This window comes from Zingiber officinale, chromosome 3A (assembly GCF_018446385.1).
Source record: "Zingiber officinale cultivar Zhangliang chromosome 3A, Zo_v1.1, whole genome shotgun sequence".
NCBI classification, from domain to species: Eukaryota; Viridiplantae; Streptophyta; class Magnoliopsida; order Zingiberales; family Zingiberaceae; genus Zingiber; species Zingiber officinale.
In genome coordinates, this window is record NC_055990.1 from 162,472,688 (window position 1) to 162,483,916 (window position 11,229).

An 11,229-nucleotide genomic window follows, 5' to 3' on the forward strand; every position below is an offset into this window, starting at 1 on the left:
TTTTTGATGTCCAATCACATAACACCAACTAAATAATCCTTTCATCTCATATTTAATTAAAAAAAAATAAAAAATATGAAAATTAAATAGGCAATAATAAGGGTGTTGTTTTTTTAAAATATATATCAAAATGACGTCATATCCTATTAGCCAAGTATATTTTTTGTTCGATTTTGACTTTTTGATACGCCAATTTTAACTTTTTAGTTTGCTTTAAGTTTAAATCCTAAATTGGTCGGCTAATTGTATGAGCATGATAAATTTGTATTTTTGGTAGAGGCGTGGGAGATGAATGTATTTCTCTTTTGTCACAATAAGTTTATATTTACTGTATAATATTATAATAATATAATTTTATATTATTAGAATGTTGTAATGATTATGATTTTGTAATACAATATGAATATTGTTAAATAAAATAAAGAAATCCTTTGGTCCGCAAATTACGATAATTTAGATTGATCTCACGATGAACCCCACCTATTTAAAGATGAGGTCCATCCAAATCAAAGGTCCTCATCATTGGATCATCCCCTGATCCGCAATTTACGGACCAGAGAATTTCTACTGTAAAATAACTCGGTGTGTTATAATAACTATAATTTCATAATTTTTTCAATGTAAATATTAAATAAATATGTCAAAATTTAGAATATAATAATTATAAAATCGTAACTACTAACCAACCGAATACTATACTGAAGAGGATTATGTAATTTTATAGGTTTGGTGAGGTGAGACCATCTTTTGATAATTTTTTTTAAAAAAATGCTAAACATAATATGCTCCATTAATTCCTTTGCTTAACCTATTGTAACCCCTATCTCAAACAATAAAAGAATAAATTAATCGGAACTATCAAAACAAATTCAACATATTTATTTTTCTTCTCGCATCCTCACTCTTGGAGAATGACAAGAAGTCTGAAAGTCAAGGATAGTGTGGACTGAATGAAAGTACTATAAACACTGAAGAACACTGATATGGAGTTGGAAGACATCCCCTACTAGATTTACAAATATTATTTAAGGTCAATTATATCCCATAATTACGGCGGCAAGTCTTTAATGGTCATTACAAGTGATATCAGCTACTGAATTATTATTGCACCAAAACAAAATCCTGTATTAATGATTAATCTCCAATATCCTCTTGAACTCTATCAATAAATGTCAAGGCAATGGGAGTCAGAAGACGCCAAGCTCCTGCACGAGGATGTTGCAAGGACTACTGGTGCATTGGTGGAGGAGGCAGTGGATAGGCGACAGGCATGACGTAAGGGGCGTGGCCAGGAGGAAGCATAATCGGAGTGCCGACTGCTGAGATCATATGGCCGGCGGCGAATGGATGACCGACCGGCGGCCCGTACATCGGCATCCCTTGCACATTGGCTAGTGAAGGATGCTTGATAGATGATCCCGCCATGGCCGTGTTGGCCTGACCAGTAATAGGGCCCTGCTGAGAAGAGGCGTCGCCGCCATTCACACTTGTGATGTCGTGGATGCTCGATCGCCGGCGGTCTCTGTTCATGGAGTTTAGGCGAATGAAGTACTTCTGAGCGTGGCTTGCAACTTGTGTTGGTGTCCTTGAGATGACGAAGTTCCTCGATATGCTTCTCCAGTCACCCTTCCCATACTTGTCGAGGCCAAGCAGGAAAAGCCTGAATTCATAAATTCACACATTGAATTGCTCTGTAATGGTATCAATTTGAACAAAATCGAGAGTTCAACAACGGGAATGTGAGAAAACGCATCTCTCTTTTTTCTCTGAGCAGGAAAGTAGTAGATTTCACACAAAATTGGAAAAAGGGGGAAAAAAAAACCTGTGTTCTTCTTCGGTCCATGGCGTTCCCTTCCGCCGCTCTTGCTCCGCCTTGGAGCAACTCTTGCTCGGCCCTCTAATGTCAGACCTCGCTTTCTTTCTATCCGACGAACCCAGGTGGCTGTTAGGATCTTGTTGTTGTTGGTGGCGGTGCTTCTGGTTCTCCTTGGAGGAAGACGGTAGAGTCAAAGAAGGCGGCGAGTCCTCCCCGCCGTAGCGGGGGACGGGGACCCTTCCGGCCTCGATGGCCTCCACGTCCTCCACCAGAACCTCGTAGTGCTGCCTCACCTCCGCCGCGGTCTTCCCAGGGACTCCAGCCGCGATCAGATCCCACCATCTCCCGCCGCGTTCTTCGCCCTCCGCCCCCTCTTCCTTCGGCGGCGCGGGCACCGTCGCGAGCGCGTTCTCGAAGGCCTTGTCGTCCTCCCTGCTCCATCCTCCCGCGCCGCCCCCCGCTTCCGCTGCCGCTCCGGCCATCCGGCGGTCGCGCGCGCGATAAGGGTGGAGGCGGTGGTGGTTGGACGAAACGCGGCCGAGTCGGTGACTATAACGGTCTGCGCGTGGTGACCGGATCGACCGGTCCGCTCACCAACGGTGGCTGGAAATAGAATAAGCAGGCAAACCCCACCCGAAAGGTACAGCACGGACCACTTAATAACGCGATTTCCCAACTTACGAATTCACCCTCCAATATTCTGTAATTCCATATCGATTACTCACAAACTCAAAGAAGATAGAGCAATAAGAAACTTCTCTCACAAATTTGACTAACAAACGTTAATCTTACCCTTCGTGTCGATCTCAAACAATTAAGATTACGTTACCTGTGCTTTAAATTATTAACGCGATGCCCGTGAAGACGTGAAGGTGATGCAATCTCTTAGTCAAACATTGTGCCTGAAGAATTTTTTTTTGAGAATAAATAGATAATTTTGGAGGACAAATATGTAAAGGGATGGAAGATTTGGAAAGATTTAACCGGTGACGTGGTCGATTCTGCATTTCTTATTATTGAAGGATGCAGACGTTATCCACCAGCTCATTGTCTGATCGGTTGAATAGTCCTTCTCTTGATTTTTGTCCTTGTATAATGACGTCGATAACGCTACCCCCAAAAAAAAATAGGAAATTTTATTATTAATAAAGCATGATTCTATTTATATAGAATATAAGATTTCTATCAAGTATATAAAGGAAAGAAATACTACAGAAAAAGTAAAAAAAAATCATATCAATATACAAAATATAATCCATAAATACTAACATACCAAAAATATTCTAAATACCATAACAATAAAAAAAATATATTTGGATATAGAAAGAATCTGATTTTGAATTCTGAATCAAAAAGTATGACAAGTTAAAAATTAGATACTTGGTCCTACACCATATACTCTTCAATTGTCTAATGACGTCGTGTGGAATCTTCAGAAACCAACAGAAAAGAAAAGGAATTAAGAATTTTAACATTTATATGAAATTGGCATCATAATACAAATAGGCACAAACCAAAATTTTCAGTAGGCCACTTTGTTCAGAGATCGTTTTAGAAAAGAAGTAAAGACAAAGAGAATAAATTGTGCAATAAGATGCGTGGCAGCACAGTGCTGCAGCTGAAATGGAATGTGCCTTCTGGAATCACAGCAAATGATTCAAATAATTCCTCGAGAGCATCTCATTCTCCTTCGCTGAGGATTGGTACAATTAGAGGCTTCAGCTGAGCAAGATAGACAATCGCCCACCTGAGGAAAATTTATGAATATAAATCAATTTAATGAATATAAGACTACTAAATTTCTCCTATCAAAATGTTTAGTGTGGACATCTAAACTTCACTCAATCTCCTTTTACATCTCCTCCTCGTTTCTGGAGGAGGAAAATTGGCTTTTAGTAAATCTCTCTAAATATTTTCTCTTTGTGTGGAACTAAGTAAATATTGGAACCCACAATTTACTACTATTTTTCTTCAGAACCTTTCACAATAAATGTCATATCTTTTTTTTCATGAACTTCAGTAATGTGGAATATATTCAATTCACAGCAAGGAAGAAGAAAATAGCAAAAGTTTTCTCTTTTGTAGATCAGATCCATTTATCAACTTCAGTGTTGCATCAGCAAATCTCTCAGCCATTTATCAACCAATATTGGTCTTCCTTTTTTTTAAGAGGTAAATGTATAAAAAAAACTTCAAGAGGGTGTAATCAGCAAAAACGGATACAATCATAAAATAGGATTTAACAACCTCTACATATGAGGTATACTCTTCAATCATCCCACAATCGGTCACACCACAGCAGCACATGGATACAAGACATCTGCGTCTACTCACTCTCAATGCATGTCCACAAAACGATAAACATGTACTTGAATCTTACAAAATATCCTATCAACATCAGGAGCAATCCCATCAAAACAACACTGGTAGCAAGCTTCTCACAAATATATATCATACATGAGACGCCAAGGCGTCGATCTTTCATTTTACGTCTACCATCCTTGTAATGCCGCCCAAGAAACTAGAAGAGTTCCTCCACTGTTCGAACATCATGTCTAAACTCTATCCACCACTTCACCTTGTCCCATAGAGCACGAGTGATGGGGCACTCAAAGAAAAGTGTCTGCTCATCTCTTCATACCCACGACAAAGCACACAAGACTTGTCCAAAACATACGTCATTCTGTCAATCGTACGTAGTTTCACATGTGCTAGTAGCCATATAATAAATCAATGCTTTGGCAAGATCTCTGATCTCTAAACCACCTGTACCCAAGTCACCACCGGTCCTCTTGGCTGGAAGAAATCATAGGCGTTTGCAATTCCATTTTTCTCCGCCGCGAACCACCCAATCAACTCCATGTTGACCACCCCTTGTCCATGAAAGCCCTGCAAGATTTCATCACTTATGTCCATGAGCCGTTTAATAAGGGGAGAGTTTGAGGCTTTGACTTTTCATTGCCAAAGATATGTACCCTTGATGTATTGTTATTGCACCCATCTTACCCATAGCGAATCAATTTAGTGTCTTGCTTAGTAGTGCATTGTTCCATGCGTGCAGATCACGAAGTCCATAGCCACCATCTTGTTTAGAAAAACAAGCAATGGCCCATGATATCGGTGGGTGCTTGGAGGACCACACAAACATTTGGCATAAACCTTTGATCTTCTCAATAACACCACCAGGGATGGGGAGCGCGGAGAGCCAATAACACACCACTCCTTGGAGGACTGATCTAACCAACTCCAAACGCCCTACATAGGATATAATATGTTTCGGCCAAACGTTTATCTTCCTTGTGATATTATCAATTAAGAGCCCATAATTTACAATTCGCAACCTTTCCGCCGTAGAGGAATACCCAACTACCGGAATGGAAACATGCCTTCTTGGAACCCCATAATGTTGAGTAGTCGACTCTTCATTTATCATCAATACCTGCCATATATGTGGGATTTCAATGGATTAGCCTTCAAGCCCGCCTCATTCACAAATTGTTCCAAACAATCCTCCAACAACTTGGTAGAGGTTTCATCCGCCCGTGCGAACAACATCAAGTCGTCGGCGTAAACAAGGTGGGTGATATTACCCTTTTTGCACATAGGGTGAAAGTGAAAAGAGGGTAGCAATGAAGCATCATGTATTCTTCTTGATAGTACCTCAATGCATAAACCGAAAAACATGGGTGATAGGGTCACCTTGCCTCAAGTCACGCCATCCATTGAAAAATCCATAAAGGCCACCATTTAGCGATAATAAGAGACCACCGTGATGCATTTTTTAATCCATCCTCAGTACTGTTAGGGAAAACCAAAACCAACGAGCGCTGAACTAAGAAAATCCCAATCAACCATGTAAAAGGTCTTCTTCAAATCCACCTTAATCATACATGTGAGATTCTTTTGCGGGCATATTTCTTTGGTAGTTCTTGGGTTAGGTTGATGTTATCTCCTATAGAACGCCCTTACACGAATGTTGCTTGTGTCGGGTACAACAAGTATCCCAAAACCATGGCTAACCGTCCGGCTAATAACTTGGCTATTACCTTATAAAAATATTACAACACGAGATCGGGTGATAGTCCGCAACTTCTGATGCATGATCCACCTTTGGTACTAGAGAGATCACAGAGTGGTTTCATTGGTTTAGCAACTCCCTTGAGTAAAAGGACTCTTCTACTACTGTGATAAAATCCGGTCCAATTATGCCCCAAGGTGTGAAGAACTTCGCCCCATACCCATCCAGACTCGATGTCTTGTCATTCCCAATGCCAAGAAGGGCTGCCTGAATTTCTTCCACTCCCACAGGCCTACATAGATCCGTTGTTTGGCCGTTGGTTAGCTTTTTTCCGAGAAATACCGGCCTGTCACACAAACTGTCACACAGACTGCACTGTGATGAATGCCCAAGCAAAGAGTGAAAGAAATCTACAAATTCATCCACCACCTCTCCCATACTTGTTGTTTGATCCCTATTTCTTATGGTGTGGGTGATGATAGCATTCCTTTTGTTGTCACGCTTCACCACATAATGAAAAATTTTTGTACATTTATCCTAACTTCTTTGGTTAACATTCTTCGCCCGTTGTTGATAGAATTACTTCTCCGCTTCCACAAGAAGAGTGGTTTGCCTCCGTATTTGCCCATAGTCCGTAGGAATAGCCCCTCCCTCTAGAACTCCTTTTTGCATCTCCTCCAAATTTGACTTTGCCCTTTTCGCCTTTTCCGAGATGTGCCCAAAATGATTCTTGTTCAGCTCCCTTAACCGACCTTTCAATCGGGTTAGTTTCATCTTAAGCACAAACTGAGTGTTCCCTATAACTGGAGCAGTCCATGAATCCTCCACCACCTTGAAATCCCCATGCGGTGTCCACAAGTTGAGGAATTTGAAAGGTTAGTTCATGACTCTGTCTTTTGCAAGGGTGGGCACTCTAGCACAAGAGTGATTCGAGAGATAACCAGGTGCCATGAACTCTGCATGAGCATCATAATCTACCATTAATCAATGTGAATTAACTAAAACTTTATCCAATTTAGAAGAAACCATACCATTGGTCCAAGTGAGCCGACATTCAATGGAGCGAAAATCCACCAGCCGCACACCTAAGCAAATATTTGAAAATCTCTCATTTTATGATTTGTAACTAGAGAACCCCTTTCTTTGTCATCAATTGATAATATTGAATTAAAATCCCTCATAATCATCGACGACTCAAACATAGTCCCACCAAGCTCCGTAAGCGCTTGCAGCCCATAAATGAAAGTCACAAAGAAAGCCCTCCCAGACCCATGACACCGAACATGAATGAATAAACTGATCGGTCGTCATAATAATGTCCATATCAACTCTTTATAAATCCCATATAAAAGCAATATATGACCACGATTAGATATACCAAAATTAGGAGCATGCCCCAACGCCGTTGTATAATCGATTGAAGAGATTCCTCCATGATTTTCGTTTCGAATAAAGCCATCACATGGATATCTTTGTGCCTGAGAAGATGTCTCCCCCCGCTCAATGTCTTAGGGACTTATGAAAGCCCCAGATGTTCCAAGCAGCAACCTTCATTTGGCTCCCCTTGTGCGGGCTACTGAATCCATGGTTATCTACCGCTTTACATAGGTGTTGAAGCTCCAGTCATTACCATGCCTACTGCCCCATTGCTCACAGATTCAGCCGAGGAGGAGGAAGTTGAGGCCAAGGTCATAGATGCATTTGATGAAGAAGATGTCGGCGCCGAAGTCACAGATGCCCCATCGCTTGATGTCTGTGTCACTTGGGCTGCAGATGAGGAAAAAGCTCCTGAGCTATTCAAGACCTCCAGATGATTAACCATCCCTTCCGCATTCTGTGCTGCTGGTTCCACCTCTTCCCCTTGTTGCCGCGGATGTTGAGAAGCTGCCTCCTCTGTCCTTCGAGGACTAACATTTGGGCTCGGGAGACTTTCAACCGCAACCGGGATCGGGATGGCCACCTCCACAATTGCTAAGTGATTTACATCTGCAGTTTCCTATCCGCCTTCATCATGCACACCACCTGCTTGCCTTCATGCCTGCCTTGTTCGCCTTCTATACCTTAATCGCCTATGGCCTCTTGCATATTGAGACCATTGCCTTCCAGGCTTATTTTGATTTGGATCCACTATTGCACCCATCCCCCTCCCCTTGACTGATTAGCGGTGTAGCCGACCGATATATCCCCCTTATAGAAAACTTCCTTTCGATTTTCGGCAAACTTCACAAAAATCTGGCATAACCTCATACATGATTTCTAAGTCAATTTGAACACCCATAGGTAGGGTGATGGGAACACTTGTGACAGTGTACCAATTATCGAGACTGCTACCAAGAGCCGCACAAAAGTTAATCTTTCTCATGTCCCTATTAATTTGTCAGTGTAGAGTGGCTTGCCAATCTCTAAGCCTATCAAACTCAAAACATTCGGTGACCAACAATCCGGGGGAAGACCATGCTAGAATGAACCTCCCATCTTCGTTGTAAAGAAAACAACTTGCCATGTGTTTCAAGAATAAAGGGATTCCAAAAGTGAAGTATGGTCCTCCAAGTAAGACTTTCTCTCGATCTTGCGACGTGTTAAGTTTGTAAACTATCCAATTGCTCTTGTTCATAAAGAATTTGTAAGGAACCTTCTATCTGTGAGCCACTGCCTCCACACCATCACGCCCCGAATGCCTACCCATAAAACATCCCACTAGACAATAACCAATCGAGTCCTCCACAGTTTCGATGTCATCATATCCGAACTCCTCTTCCCTGTGATTGTATGTTGCTGTAAGTGTGTAGCCATTGTCGTCTTACGATTGTCCTTGAAGAGTCCAACCCATGACTTTCCATGATCTCGAGTCGCAACCTCAGGGTTATCTTCCGGTGGCATTTCTTCACCTGCAGTACTGTCTGGCAGCCTTTGTCCATCAGCCCTTGCTCTTCAGCAGCTTTCTCATGCCCATCAGATTCCACCAGGCCGTCCACCTCACCACTTACATCCACATCAGCAGCGACATCCCCTTTATTCAAATCTGCCAAGTCAGCAACCTTTCCAATTTGATGTATGTTCATCACCACCTGATCAGCCAACGGTTGCATTGCAAGCACAAGATCATTAACTTCACTAGCTGCATGAGCTTTTGATTGGTTCGTGGGGGTGTTTTTGCCTCCTTTCTTATTCGTTGCCATTGGTGGAAAAAAAAAATCACAGCAGATCGCCCAAACCAATTAGAAGATGTGGCCAATTAATGTTGATTGCTGCGAGAATTAATGCTCATTAATGACCCCAAAACCTTCCTTTCCTACCATCTTGGCTGGAAGTGTCACTGGAATTGGGAGTTGCTGGGAAAGAAGGCCACCACTGAGATCTTTGAAACCGGAAAAACCTAGGCTATCTTGTGTCCCTTCAAACTTGATGAATAGGAGAGGAGGAAGACCAAAGAGAAACCCAGAAAGAAGAAACTCGAAAGAAACCATGTAGAGGGGGAAGGAAGAGGAGCGAGTTTACCGTTGAGGAACCAGTTGTATGTCCTCACGAGAAACCTTCTTGACTTCGAACTCACTATAGTTATTCCGACCGCCCAACGACATCCCCTCTATCACAGGGACCACAAGTTGAGAAATTTTCTCCTATTTAATACTACGCTATGTCGCTGCATGCCTCGTGTTCTTTGTTCTAATCCAACAAACATTGGCTATGCTTAGGCACATATACCAATATTGCTCTTTTGTTATCATTGTAAAGTGTTCCATGACATTTTTGCTATTTTGTGAAACAAGCTGAAAATAGATGAATATCTATGCTCCGATATGGGATCATTTAAAGCATTACTTTCTAGTTTCTTCAAAGAAACGATTCACCTAATCTGAGGAAAGATTTATCTCTTACAATCATCTTAGTACTATGCTCTTATTAACCAAAGCAATCCTGATCACTTCTCTCACTACAGAAAACCTTTGGAAAACTGCATAACTACTGACAAAGACAAAATAACATGTAGAAATGCAAGTAGTTCTCTACATGGAAGCAAAATTATGTTTACAAATTACACGTAATTATCATGTTTGTGAATTGAAAACACCCTAGTATAGTGGAACGAATTCATGCAAAGGAAGCATGTAGCTATGGATGGAGGAACTTACATCATCCAACAGCAAATTGTTGCAGTGATGATTAGCGTTAAATGAAACCTGCAAAACCAAATTGGTCCTACATTTTAAAATTGTCACTAGCCCAAATGATAAAGAACAACATAAATTGTTTGATATAGTCATTAAATGGAAAAAAAATACAATCAATATCATAATCTTAAACCCCTTAAGTAAATCTAACAGACAATCTGCCATTGAGTGTTCTACTAGAAGCTATGGAAGTCTTTTGTCTTGACAGGATTTATGCAAATCAAAATTGCAGCTTAGGGAATAAAAGTGAGAATGAAACTTTAACATGAAAGAGGAAATGATTCAGTTGGGAGCAATAGGTCATTTTACCTTCCCTCACAAATCACATAATTAGATTAGTTCAATGTCTGAAATAACTCATGCTTAAGAGCTAACTGGTAAACAATGACAGCAGAAGTCACTTGGTAACTTATTTTTCAAAAATATCATTGGCCGTTTCATTTTCAGAGAAGCCCAAATTCCAATTTGCTTAATCTTTCTAAAATTTCTAAGATTAAGCGAAATAGCTCCTTCCAACTCCATCCCCCAATTTTAACAGTTACTTTTAACTCTGGATGTTTCCAAAGATTTGCTTAAACTAATTCAATTCAATTTTTTCTTTTATTGTTTCTTCAGATTTATCATATATTTCAAAAATTTGGGAAACAAGGAACACATACAACAAGAATTCCTATAAATCAGCCAATACCACCAAAACCTACAAGGAAGTCCTTTTTTTTTAACACAAGAAGAAGTACCACAAATTACTAGAACAAACTAAGGAAACTAAGCTGACTTTTCTATTGACCTAATCGGCCATGCTAACAAACCCTAAAATAAGCATCAGATTCTCATCAATAAAATACAAGCAGAATGGAAAAGATCGTTATTTTCACATAGATTCCGGCAGCAAATGCCCATCAGGAAAAACAACTAAAGGATGAGGATATAGAAGGGATGCCATACAGATTGGTCGAGGGGCCGCGGTTACAGCAAAGGCGGACGGAGGCGGAAGCGATGACTCCGAACAAGAAGAACACGATGGTCGTCATCCAGAAACCCATCCCGCCCAAACCTTCTTCTAGATCTCCTCTTCTCGCCCTCCTCGTCTTCCACCTCTCTCTCTCTCTCTCTCTCTCTCCCCGATCTCGACGATGATTTTTTTTTTTGGTTTGAAACCTTTTCGCCACGATACGTGTCGCTCGTAATCGGGTCCACGGGTTTAATAGAAAAAATCCACACCC

At 41.1% G+C, this 11,229-nt stretch overlaps 2 protein-coding genes across 2 annotated transcripts; both read right to left on the reverse strand.

The window, feature by feature from the left end:
• Nucleotides 1-984: 984 nt before the first annotated feature.
• Nucleotides 985-2,475, reverse strand: LOC122053220 (transcription factor MYBS1-like). The gene is made up of 2 exons (XM_042615163.1): nucleotides 1,823-2,475; nucleotides 985-1,660 (listed from the first exon to the last, which is right to left on the reverse strand). Exons 1-2 carry the CDS (start codon nucleotides 2,296-2,298, stop codon nucleotides 1,228-1,230), a joined length of 909 nt encoding a protein of 302 aa, XP_042471097.1. The 5' UTR covers nucleotides 2,299-2,475; the 3' UTR covers nucleotides 985-1,227.
• An 800-nt stretch (nucleotides 2,476-3,275) lies between these two features.
• LOC122053222 (V-type proton ATPase subunit e1-like) lies at nucleotides 3,276-11,182 on the reverse strand. Its single transcript, XM_042615165.1, has 3 exons — nucleotides 10,952-11,182; nucleotides 9,968-10,015; nucleotides 3,276-3,563 (listed from the first exon to the last, which is right to left on the reverse strand). The coding sequence occupies exons 1-3, from the start codon at nucleotides 11,047-11,049 to the stop codon at nucleotides 3,497-3,499; spliced, it is 213 nt and encodes a 70-aa protein (XP_042471099.1). The 5' UTR covers nucleotides 11,050-11,182; the 3' UTR covers nucleotides 3,276-3,496.
• Between the last annotated feature and the right edge of the window lie 47 nt (nucleotides 11,183-11,229).